The sequence below is a fragment of the Podarcis gaigeae genome (genome assembly GCF_964106915.1).
Source record: "Podarcis gaigeae genome assembly, chromosome: 1".
Taxonomy (NCBI): domain Eukaryota; kingdom Metazoa; phylum Chordata; class Lepidosauria; order Squamata; family Lacertidae; genus Podarcis; species Podarcis gaigeae.
The window spans coordinates 4,007,208-4,019,915 of NC_139678.1; the positions used below are offsets into that span (position 1 = coordinate 4,007,208).

Below are 12,708 nucleotides of genomic sequence, written 5' to 3' on the forward strand. Positions count from 1 at the left end.
CAGATGTCAAAGAAATAAGCAACTATTTGTTGTTTAGAAGACATCTGAAGGCAACCTTGAAGTTTTTAATGACTGATGTTTTAATGTATTTTTAATCTTTTGTTGGAAGCCGCCCAGAGTGGCTGGGTAAACCCAGCCAGATGGGTTATTATTATTATTATTATTATTATTATTATTATCACTATCATTATCTTTATTATTATTATTATTATTGTAAGAGGCTGTCCATGTCTATAATAACCCTTCAAGTAATATAAGTAGTGACGTTTCTGTACCTTGGCATTATATGTTCTGTTTTAATTTTTGTACTGGAATTCTAGGTGATAGTCCTGGGGGCCAGCTAAAACTTGCCCATTTTTCTTCTATTCTAAATTACTGAGTGTATAGAAATCAGTAAGCCATCTCATCTTCTTGTTCATTAGCCCCACTTTTGGGGGAAAAGCTATATAAATACTGTCATTACTGCAAACTGAGACCAAATTGCCAGTTCAGAACTTCCTTCTCATTAGCCCTGGGAACCGCAGTTCCCCACAAGCCTACAGTTCCCACCCAGGTGGAGTTCTTTGGCAGGCACCCTGAGCGTCGCCCTCCAACAAAGCCTGTTTCAAGACGGGGGTCTGGATATCCCTTCCCCCTTGTGAGGCTTTGAAGTGCCACAATGGCGCAGATGGGCACCTCACAGCTGGCAGGTTGCCCAGGGGCATCGCCAGCAAACGTCTGCCTGTTGCTGTGTCTCTCTGCTCTGCTGCTCTGCCCCAGATGGGGCCTGTTGCGATGTGCCAATGCAGCTGAGCTGGCAAGGAGGAGAGGAACGGATGCGAAGGCAGCTGGGCATGTCGCAGGCAAGGAGGGCTGCATTGTGCCCAGTCGTGTGAATGCAGGAAGAACAGATCTTGGAATGAACGGCATACAGAGGAAGGAGGGAGGCAAACTCCATCAGATTTATTTACCCTGTTTCCTAAAATGGCAATTGCGCAGCCAATTTTAATTGAATTTTCTGTTTCACCATTTAAAATACTCATTTTACATCCTTAAGATATCAGTGACTTCCTTTCTTCTCTTTCCATGGTTCATTTTACATATCATAAATCCCTGCACATTTTACAAAAACTATACCATTCAATATTCTATTATTGCATCCATCAAAACTTTAGACTGTTGAATTTATCTTAACTGTACTGGCTCCCGGTGGAGTACAGGGTCAGGTTTAAGGTGCTGGTTTTGACCTTTAAAGCCCTATACGGCCTAGGACTCTCATACCTACGGGACCGCCTCTCCTGGTATGCCCCACGGAGGACCTTAAGGTCCACAAATGACAACATTTTGGAGGTCCCAGGTAACAAGGTAGTTAGATTGGTCTCAACTAGGGCCAGGGCCTTTTCAGTACTGGCCTCGACTTGGTGGAACGCTCTGTCACAAGAGACCAGGGCCCTGCAGGACTTGACATCTTTCCGCAGGGCTTGCAAGACAGAGCTGTTCTGCCTGGCCTTTGGTTTGGGCTCAGTCTGACCCTTATGTTTCCCTCCCCTTATGGTTTTGATCTATGGAGAAATGAGGCTGCATTTTAAATTGCATTTTAACCTGTATTTTAAATTGTCCCCCCCCCCCCATTATGCTTTAATTGTAATTTTACCGGTGTTAGCTGCCCTGAGCCCGGCTCTGACCGGGGAGGGCGGGATCTAAATAATAATAATAATAATAATAATAATTACTGCCAGCATTTTCAGCTGCACACAATAATTTCCCATATATTCAATAAACGTTTTCCAATCTTCTCTAAATGTATGTTCTATATGTTAAGTCTACAAGTTGTACATATTCTCTCAACTTAAGTTGCCATTCTTCTTTGGTTGGGACCTCGTTCGTTTTCCATTTTGGGGCTAACAAAACACAGGCTGCAGTAGCAGTATCATACATAAATAAGCTTTTGACTCTAGTTTTTTTAGGAAAGTACTTTTAAACATTTTTTTCAATTCCTTAGGGATCATTTCCCAATACTCTTTTCCCCTTTTACAAGTCCACTGGACTGTCATTTTCCTAGCCCAGAGGCTATGTCTGCAACTAAGGACATAAGAATGGAGCAATCAGTTGGTGCGCTCCACGTCTGTTGTGCTCCTGTTTTAGTAAGATGGTGTTGTGAATCTCTAGGATTCTATCTAAGAAGAGCCATCTTACATGGTATCTGAAGAAGTGTGCATGCACACGAAAGCTCATACTAAGAACTAACTTAGTTGGTCTTTAAGGTGCTACTGGAAGGAATTTTTTTATTTTGTTTTGACTATGGCAGACCAACACGGCTACCTATCTGTAACTAAGAAGAGCCTGTTAAGGTAAAGGTAAAGGGACCCCTGACCATTAGATTCATTCGTGACCGACTCTGGGGTTGCGGCGCTCATCTCGCTTTATTAGCTGAGGGAGCAGGTGTACAGCTTCCAGGTCATGTGGCCAGCATGACTAAGCCGCTTCTGGTGAACCAGAGCAGCGCACGGAAACGCCGTTTACCTTCCCGCCAGAGCAGTACCTATTTATCTACTTGCACTGTGTTGCTTTCGAACTGCTAGGTTGGCAGGAGCTGGGACCAAGCAATGGGAGCTCACCCCGTTGCGGGGATTCGAACCGCCGGACCTTCTGATCAGCAAGTCCTAGGCTCTGTGGTTTAACCCACAACGCCACCCGCGCCCCTTAAGAAGAGCCTGTTAGATCAGGCCAATTGGAGACTGGAGACTGGGGTGCCAGGTAACATTCCTAAAGAAACAAGTTAACATTACTCGTCTTGGTCCATATGGAAATGTTATCTCCCCAGACTCACTAGCAAAGCTCAGCTTTTAAAACTGGTTTCTAGGGAACAGTGTTTCAAAAAAGACATTTAATTATTATGCAATTGTTAGTCACCCTGAGAACTTTGTTCAAGCATGGGAGATAACATGCCTAAAATAAATTTCTAACTTGCGGCTATTTTAAACCTGCTGTTCTTTCCTCCCCCTCGTATTTCCATGCCTGGCACTCCTTCCAAACAGACAGAGACAGGATTGCTCTGACATTTACCTTTCATTTGCATGAAGTCCAGCTGGTGGATGGTCTGAAGCAAAGGCCCGCTGTCCAGGTTCAGATCAAAGTCTGTCGTCATCCTTGGGGAGAGGGTTCCTTTCCCCCACTGGTCCTCTGTCAGGTGGACTCTCCTTATCAGCGCATCAGAGATCTGGTGGCAAAGGAGACGGGTGAATGAGAGTGTGCGAGGCTTGGATAAATACAGGGATGGAGAAGTCTCCCAGGGGTGAGGAAGGTCACAAGCCTTGATAGCCAAAATGCAAATTCCATCCTTAGACACAGGATATCCTTTGACTGCCATACACTTGTGGGATGTGAAACACAAGAGCAGTCAAGTACAACATTCCTAGAGTGAACATCTTTACACATGGGGACGAATGTTTGTCTATCTGTCTTCGGGTCTATCAAGCCCACTACTGTCTCTTTATACCAGCTGTGTTTTCCCCTAAGGACTCAGACAGAGACACTTTGCAGTGACTCTGCCTGAGATCCTTTTAACCGGAGATACCAGGAATTGAATTTAGGGGTCTTCTGCATGTGATGTGCTCAGTCCCTGTACTTCGCTCCGGCCATCCCTGATGGAATGAGAAGGACTGAGTCTTAAAAGGTTAAACAGATCAGCAGGTTTATCTTCTCAAGACGACTTGCAAACCTGCAGCCAATTCCTCCTCTTTCCACAAGCGCCTTGTCCTCCTAGGCCAAGTAGCCTTGAGTTGCTCAGAGGCATAGCTGTCAAGTGTCCCTTATTTGAAGGGACAGTCCCTTATTCCAGCGCCATGTCCTGCTGCTGTCCCTTATTGATGGATGTCCCTTAAATGATGTCCCTTAAATTTCAAAGGAAGCAGCTCCTCTCCCTCCCTGGCCAGGGAGGAGGGAGGCTCCAACTGTGTTGCTTGGCTATGTTGCTCACCCAATAAGAAGTCTAAGAACGACTGGGGGGGGGTGGAGCTTGCATGCCTTGTGTGTGGCTAGTTAATGCAAGCTGAGGGGTTTTTTGAATGCTGGACGCCATTTTTTTGCACGTGCTGCTGCAAACTTTGCAGTGCAAAGCCAGGCCGGGGAGCCATCTTAAGTTGAGGCTGCATAGGCCTTGTGGTGCATGTGATTCAGATTCTATTCAGTTGAACCTCTGGTTACAAAGTTGGTTGGACAGTGTTCTCGAAGCTACCAGCATGAGTTTGACGAGACTGCAGGAGGACTGGAAGACAGGAGTGCCTGGAACAGGTGAGGCTGCAGGTCCCTTATTTTGGCTGCTTGTGCCCTTATTTTCAAGGCTGCTGGTCCCTTATTTTCAAATCTGTAAGTTGACAGCTATGCTCAGAGGACTGGTCATGAACACCACCAAAATGTACAGTGGACGCTCGGGTTGCAATTGTGATCCGAGTGGGATGCATGTTTGCAACTAGCAGCGTTCGCAACCTGCAGCGGCTGCATGCGTGACCCCTGAAACCCGGAAGTAACCTGTTCCGATACTTCCGGGTTTCAGCAGTCCGTAACCCAAAAAAAACGCAACCTGAAGCGTTTGTAACTCGAGGTATGACTGTATACATGAACTCAAGGAGGTCTGAATTAGGGCTTTTGCAGCAATAAGAGGAAATCCATGCTTCTCTTAGGAGTATGAACGGGGGGAAGAGAATCAAGCCGCAACCTGGAGGAATCCGCTGGGATCGTTCTCCTTGATGACCTCCAAGCAGTATTCCATGAGTCCCGTCGTCTGGCGTAGTTTCACTGTGCAGTGGGAGATCTGGTCCCGCACCACCTGCAACAAGACACACAAGACAGCAATGTTTCCAGAGCTAGGAGCCATGCTGTTCTATCTCTGTACCATTGTCCAGCCCAGACACTGAGGTCCAGTGCCGAGGGCCTACTGGGGGGTTCCCTCCCTGCAAGAAGCGAGGTTGCAGGGAACCAGGCAGAGGGCCTTCTTCGTGGTGGCACCCTCCCTGTGGAATGCCCTCTCACCAGATGTCCAAGAGAAGAACAACTACCAGACTTTTAGAAGACATCGGAAGGCAGCCCTGTTCAGGAAAGTTTTTAATGTGTGACATTTTAATGTATTTTTAATCTTTGTTGGAAGCTGCCTAGAGTGGCTGGGGAGACCCAACCAGATGGGCGGGGTATAAATAAATTATTATTATTATTTTATGTATTCAGTGGTCTGTGTTGTCTGGACTAGGGATTCTGAGCCCTTGTGTCCTGATTTGATAAATAATAATAATAATAATAATAATAATAATAATAATAATAATAATAATTTATTATCTATATCCCACCCTCCCCAGCCAAAGCTGGGCTCAGGGCAGCGAACAACAATAAAATAATACAACATTCTAATACAATCACAGAACATTTTAGGCTTTGGGCCTCTGCCATTGGCCCTTAAACTCTGACTTGTGATTCGCAGCTTGGAAGTTTAGACAGCCAATCACGTTGAGAGTGGGAGTGGCCCAGGCCTCCAGAAATGTATATAAGCAGTTGCTTTGCCCCTCTTGTCCAGTTCTGTAGTTCGATAAAGGTTCTTGCTGTTATCACTTTGTCTTGCCTCGTGGGAACCCACCTACACTTCAGCTTCTGAACACCAGCTGTTGAAAACAACATGAGGGGAATGTTGCTCTTGTGCTCAGGTCCTGATCCAGCATATGCTCTTCTTAAGTTCCTATACTGCAATACTGCACGCATCCAGCAGGAGGGGCTCGCACATTGTGTTGCTTCTTTGCGATTACATTTGACATTTGGGTTCATGCAAGTTTCTGCAAAGTTGCAGAAAAGGAGGACATAAAGTCTTTATCACACTGATTCCAAATGGCAGGCCAGATATCAGTCTCGCCAATGGTGGACTTGTGGAATCAGCAGCTATTGCCATTCCTGGCTTGGGAAGGTCTTGCCACAGTAATTCATGGGTCCTCTTTTTCCAGGACACGTCCTCTTTTTCAGGGGTAAAATTTGGGTTTCTTTTATTTGAATGGCCATCATAGCATCCTCTTTTTTTTTGCTCTTCAAGATACGGCAACCCAAGTTCCATCAAGACTGGATTACTGCAATGTCCTCTACGCGTGGCTTCCCTTTTGCTTGATCTGGAAGCTGCAGTTGGTGCAGAATGCTGCAGCACAATTGCTGACGGGAACAAGACATACTCAACATGGAACATCTGTGCTCAGAGATTGGCACTGCTTGCCAATCTGCTACTGGGGCAAGTTCAAACTGTTGCTATTATCTACAAAGCCCTTAATAACTCAGGGCCAATTTACCTATGAGATCTCCTTATCCAACATGTGCTCCATCAACCACTTCAGTTGATGGAATTGGCAGCACTACATCTGCCACATGTAGTATGTGGGCTGGATGAATCCCAAGCTGGCATTAAGATTGCCGGAAGAAATATCAACAACCTCAGATATGCAGATGACACAACCTTGATGGCAGAAAGTGAGGAGGAATTAAAGAACCTTTTAATGAGGGTGAAAGAGGAGAGCGCAAAATATGGTCTAAAGCTCAACATAAAAAAAAAAAAAACGAAGATCATGGCCGCTGGGAAGAAATGGAGGCAGTGAGAGATTTTACTTTCTTGGGCTCCATGATCACTGCAGATGGTGATAGCAGTCATGAAATTAAAAGACGCCTGCTTCTTGGGAGAAAAGCAATGACAAATCTAGACAGCATCTTAAAAAGCAGAGACATCACCTTGCCAACAAAGGTCCATATAGTTAAAGCTATGGTTTTCCCAGTAGTGATGTTGTGGCATTTGAATATAGACTGCATTTTTAATCAAGACTTATATTGGCTTATATCTTGATCAGGTTCCTAAATTAAATGGGCTTAGATTTTCAAATGTTTCATGCCAGGCAGAAAGAACCTTGGCAAGAGGTTTTTCTCCTAAGACAAGGGGGCCCCATTGATTTATAGTAGAAAAACAATTCTCAAAGTCATAAAAAGGGAGAATTACATATGCTGCCCTTGCAGACTGAGAAAACACAATTAAAGGCAAGGGTAAATAGTAAAATAATACCAATGTGCCTCCCAGTAAAATGAGCCAGATCTTCTTTCCAAGGTTAAAAAGGCCAAGAGCAATGGAGAGGCATCTAGCTGGCAGAAAAAGAGAGCATTTTAAAGAAATCTTTAAAAGCTGTTTCTTTTTCTTAAACTGAGAGAGTTAAAAAGGTTAAATGTTGGGAAAGGCAACTGGCTTGGCTGGAGAAGAAGCATCTAGCTGGCTGGGAAAGGAGGGGGAAAGGGGGGAGGTGTAAACTGAAGAGGCTTCTTTTTAAAAGCTGTTTTTTACTGAGTTCCTTTTTACTTTACAAAGGCTTTATTCTTTTAAAAGGCTACCTATGATAAGTGAATGAAATATATTAGCTTAAATATATTGGCTTAAATGTAATTATGCAAAGGATTTAAGGAATGCTAGATTCTTATTTCATATGGTTGTAAGAGTTGTATTTATCCTGAAATTAAGTCAGCCACCAGCCTAGCCCCCCTGCTAGACAGAAGACGCCATCCAAGCACTCTTGATATATAAGGTTGTCAGGCATTTGTTTAGAAACTTTCAAATGAAGGAAATCTTTCAATATTGATGTGAAATTCAAGATCCTTGACATCTGTTGAACATAAAAATGTAAGATTAAACATTTGTTTTAGAAGGCAATAAGGGCAAGGAGGGCAAGAGGTGAGCTGGTAATTAAGATTCCATGTAAGATATATTATTACTTATTTGTCATTTATATATAGCTCTTTGTCTCCCTTATAAGGGCAAGGAAGTGGGTGTATCTTTTGTGGGTGTATCTTTTGTGATTGGTTCTACCAAACAGCCAATAGGAATTTCAACCAGGCTGATTGGACAGAGGCAGCCACAGGAGGAGCAAAGGGGGCTGGATTAAGGGAATATAAGTGCTGGCCAGGATGGCAAGAGGCCAGGCCAGAGCTTGGTAACCATATACCACTGAGCCTCTCATTTATTTGTCTGACAAATAAATTATTATTTTAATTTCTCTATTGCTGCGTTGAATATTTCATTCCAGCTAAGCGTTAACCACAAGCAGGGTGCTACATTTTATGGTGCCACTGTGACTCGGATAAGTGGTCTGCTGGAACGCAGCCCCTTCGCCCTACTGGGCAGGGTACAAGAGAGAGGACCACTGCTTACCCAGCGCGCACTGGTAAATTTTTCCAGGGGGAACGCAGAAGACTCGTCTGTCTGATACCCTGCTCACTGGCGGCGACGGACCGGGGGAAACAGGGAACCAACCAAGGGTAAGTGCACAAAGGGATTTTTGGCCCTCCAATTAATTGGGAGGAAGAGAAGTCTTGATCAAACTTCTGCGTCTCAGTAAGGGGAAACTGAGTACGCTAGGTGGTTGGGTACATCAGATGTTGGTCTGGTGGAGGAAAAGGGAAAATTGGGAGGTAGAGTGTGGTGAAGTATCTAGCGCATTGTATGTGTGAGAAAGTACAGAGCAATCTGTAGCTGACCTGAGTGTGGAGTGGGCAGTACTTCGGTTCTTAGTAAGGCGACTTCACTAGGCAAGGAAACCCACAAAGCGTGTGTGTGAGTGACTGAGTGGATACTTCACAGGGCCATACAATGGGAGTTGGGGGTTCAAAGGGGGAAAATACACCTCTTGAGTGTATGTTAAATAATTTTAAGAAAGCCTTCTCAGGGGCATATGGAGTCAAAATGACGCCAGAGCGCTTGAGAACGTTATGTGAACTAGAATGGCCGAAACAAAATACTGAATGGCCATCTCAGGGAACTTTTGATATAAATTTAGTAAGCAAACTTTGGTCTAATATCGCCAAAGAAACTGGAGGGTGCCCAGAACAATTTCCATATATAGATTCCTGGCTGAGCACATTAAATAAAAATCCTCCATGGATAAGGGAATGCAAAGTCAAACGATGCAAATTATTGGCTGTAAAAGCTGAAGCTAGGAAAGGAATCTTGCCAAATAAACTCAAACCCATTTTTGAGGGACCAGAGGAAGAGGTGCTTCCACCTCCACCCTATGCTCCACATCGAAGGGAGCTTAATTCAAACACTCCGCCAGTTGTAACCCCAAGGCAAGAAAGTGGAATGAATAATGGGAGTGGAGTCACAGAGCTTGATTCCTTGATAGATTATGATAAATATCTTCAGGAGGCATTGGAGTCCTATAATAAAGCCCAAGCAGAAGTGGTTATTCCACCTGTGACTCCTAATAGACCTGCATCTACAGTCTCCTTTAGTGGAACAACTGATTGCCCACCCCAAACCCCTGTACATCCAAGTCCTAGAGAATTATTACAGAAGTTACAGGGAGACCTTAATCGGTCAGCAAGCAATACAGCCAGGCGTATAAAGCTGCTAAAAGAACGCCTTGGGACAAATACCATCCCCTATGATTTGAGGCCCCTAGAGCAAAGCGAAGAGAAAGATCACGTAGTAGCCCCTCTTAGAAGAGTATTTGATGCACTTGAGGAGCCTGCGCTGGTTAACGGGCAACCCGGACCACGGCCACCTCGAACTTCGACCCTGCAATATATTCCATTCACAACTACAGATTTGATGAATTGGAAAACACACACCCCATCTTTTGCAGAAAAACCTCAGGCTATGATGGACTTGGTGACTTCAATAGTAAATACTCATAGCCCTACTTGGACAGATTGTCGCCAGCTCCTAAATACTCTTTTCACCACTGAGGAAAGGAGAGACATAATTGAAAAGGCACAGATATATTTGCGTGAGCAGGCCAGAGTGGGAAATATTTTTAATATTGACCGTCATCTCCAAGATAACTTTCCCTTGGAAGATCCTAATTGGGATCCAAACAATGGAATTCATCTGGCCAGACTTACCACCTACCGCCAGACACTTGTGCAAGGTATCCGCAGGGCATGCCAGAAGCCCACTAATATGTCTAAAGTCTCAGAAGTAGAACAGAAACCAAATGAGAGTCCAGGAGACTTTTTAGAGAGGCTGCAAGAAGCCTATCGTATATGGACTCCTTTTGACCCTGAAGCCCCTGAAAACAGCAGAATGATTACTGCTACATTTGTGGCCCAGTGCGCTTCTGATATTCGTAAGAAAATTCAGAAATCAGAAGGATGGGAAGGGATGCTGATGAGCCAAATTATGGCCATTGCACGCCGAGTTTATCGGAATAGGGATGAGGCTGAGAAGCAAGAGAAGAAGAAGTGGCAGAAGGAAAAGATGGTAATGTTAGCCACAGCAGTGAAGCAAGACCACCGCCCCTTAAATGGAGGGAGAGGGCGAGGAAGGAATCCACCACTGGGAAGGAATCAATGTGCAAATTGCAAGAAGGAGGGTCATTGGAAGCGGGAGTGTCCTGAACCCCTGAGGTTGGAAGAAGTACGCCCAGGCCCAGGCCCAGGCCCAGGCCCAGGCTCCGGCCCAAGAAACCAGGGACGGGGACGGGGAATGATCCGAAATGGAAGATATCAGAGACCAGGACAAGGACAGAATAGAGACAATTTCATTGGACTGGCAGAAGAGGATTTTACTCAAGACTAGGAACGACCGGACTCCATAAAGTTAGGCTTCCAGGAGCCCACGGTCACGATTCAATTAGGGAGCCATTTAATAGACTTTATGATTGATACTGGGGCTGAATACTCAGTACTCCCAGAACTATTGCAGAAAAAGGCATCCAAAAGTGTAGTCATTAAAAGTGCCACTGGACAGTCAGCTAAGAGGTCTTTCCTCCAACCTTTGGAATGCCAGATTGGGGGACATCGTTTAACCCATCAGTTTTTGTATATACCTGAGTGTCCAATACCTCTCTTAGGCAGAGATATGCTGTCCAAATTGCAGGCCCAAATCACCTTCACTCCTCGAGGTCCAGAAATGAAACTGCCATCAAAAGCAGCAGGAATAATTACCCTCTCAGTACCTAAGGAACAATCATGGCGCCTAATGTCAGCCCTGCAAGTCCAACCCACATTGGATACAGAATTAAACAAGCTCCTCCGAACTCTACAGGTGCCACCAGGAGTATGGGCCGAAAATAGCCCACCAGGAATGGCTAAGAATATAGCTCCAATTGTAGTAACCCTAAAACCTATGGCTACCCCCGTATCTGTAAAGCAATATCCCTTACCCCGGCGAGCAGCAGAGGGCATCCAGAAACATTTGGACCGCCTATTAAAATATGGTCTGCTTAAGCCTTGCCAATCAGAATGGAACACACCCCTTTTGCCTGTTCGAAAACCTGGGACAGATGAATACAGGCCAGTGCAGGACTTGAGGCTCGTAAACCAGGCTATCGAGACCTTGCACCCAAATGTACCAAACCCATATACCTTGTTGAGTTTGATCCCACCAGAAGCAACATTTTTTACTGTATTGGACTTGAAAGATGCATTCTTCTGTTGCCGGCTGGCACCACAGAGCCAACCTATATTTGCCTTCCAGTGGGAAGACCCTTTGACAGGAACAAAAGGCCAGCTAACCTGGACAAGATTGCCCCAGGGATTTAAAAATTCCCCAACTTTATTTGGCACTGCCTTGGCGAGGGATCTAACAAGTTACCCCTCAATACCGGGAGAAAAGGTGGTTCTGCAATATGTAGATGATCTTATACTAGCGGCAAAGGATTTTAATACCTGTAAAGAAGGGACAGAGGAACTGCTCCACTTGCTCTGGGAAGCTGGCTACCGAGTTTCCCAGAAAAAGGCACAGTTATGTTTAGAAAAGGTCAAATATTTGGGCTTTGACATCTCACACCAACAACGAGCATTGAGACCAGAGAGGAAAGAAGCTATTTGCCTTATCAAGGAACCTACCACAAGAAAACAACTTAGAGGATTCCTGGGAACAGCAGGGTTTTGTAGACTATGGATACCTGATTTCAGCAGTCTGGCCAAGCCCTTACATGAAAGCACTCGAGGTGCAGAAAAGGACCCATTCGTATGGGGACCTGAGCAGAAACAAGCCTTTTTAGTTATCAAACAACGACTTATGGAGGCCCCAGCCCTTGGATTGCCTAATTCGGAAAAACCCTTTCAGCTGTATGTACATGAACAGAATGGGATTGCAGCTGCAGTCCTGACCCAGAGATTAGGAAGTTGGAACCGCCCAGTAGCTTATTTGTCTAAACAATTGGACTCAGTAGCAAAAGGATGGCCTCCATGCCTAAGGGCAGTAGCGGCCACTGCAAGCCTTGTCAAAGAAGCTGATAAATTTACCTTCGGCCAGACGATGTATGTGAATGTACCTCATGCTGTTCTGACACTCATGGAATATAAGGGTAGTTATTGGCTAACGAACCCAAGGATGGCTAGATACCAAGGCCTATTGTGTGAAAATCCCAGGATTCATCTACGAGTAGTGAATATGCTCAATCCAGCGACTTTGCTGCCCCTACCAGAGGTAGATGATGAGGAATCACATGATTGTCTCCAAGTAATGGATGAAGTTTATTCCAGTAGACCTGATCTGAAAGATGAACCATTGAAAAATCCAGATGTTGTATATTATACGGATGGTAGCAGTTACCTTCATGAAGGTGCCAGACGAGCAGGATATGCTGTGGTCACCAATGAGGAAGTTGTGGAAGCTGAAGCTTTGCCTGCTGGCACATCAGCACAAAAAGCTGAACTTATAGGCTTAACTAGAGCTCTGCAATTGGCAGCTGGATGTAAGGCAAACATCTATACTGATTCTAA

The 12,708-nt window shown here is 45.0% G+C and overlaps 1 protein-coding gene across 6 annotated transcripts in view; it reads right to left on the reverse strand.

Moving 5' to 3' along the window:
• The window catches only part of TRIM9 (tripartite motif containing 9), an 81,592-nt gene that overhangs the window by 27,231 nt on the left and 41,653 nt on the right, over positions 1 to 12,708 (reverse strand). For all 6 annotated transcript variants that reach the window (XM_083733224.1, XM_083733220.1, XM_083733223.1 and 3 more), the window contains exons 4-5: positions 4,697 to 4,807; positions 3,046 to 3,199 (exon numbers count right to left, since the gene is read on the reverse strand). In XM_083733224.1, coding sequence (XP_083589350.1) covers positions 3,046 to 3,199; positions 4,697 to 4,807 — 265 coding nt within the window. The remainder of the gene's footprint in view (positions 1 to 3,045; positions 3,200 to 4,696; positions 4,808 to 12,708) is intronic.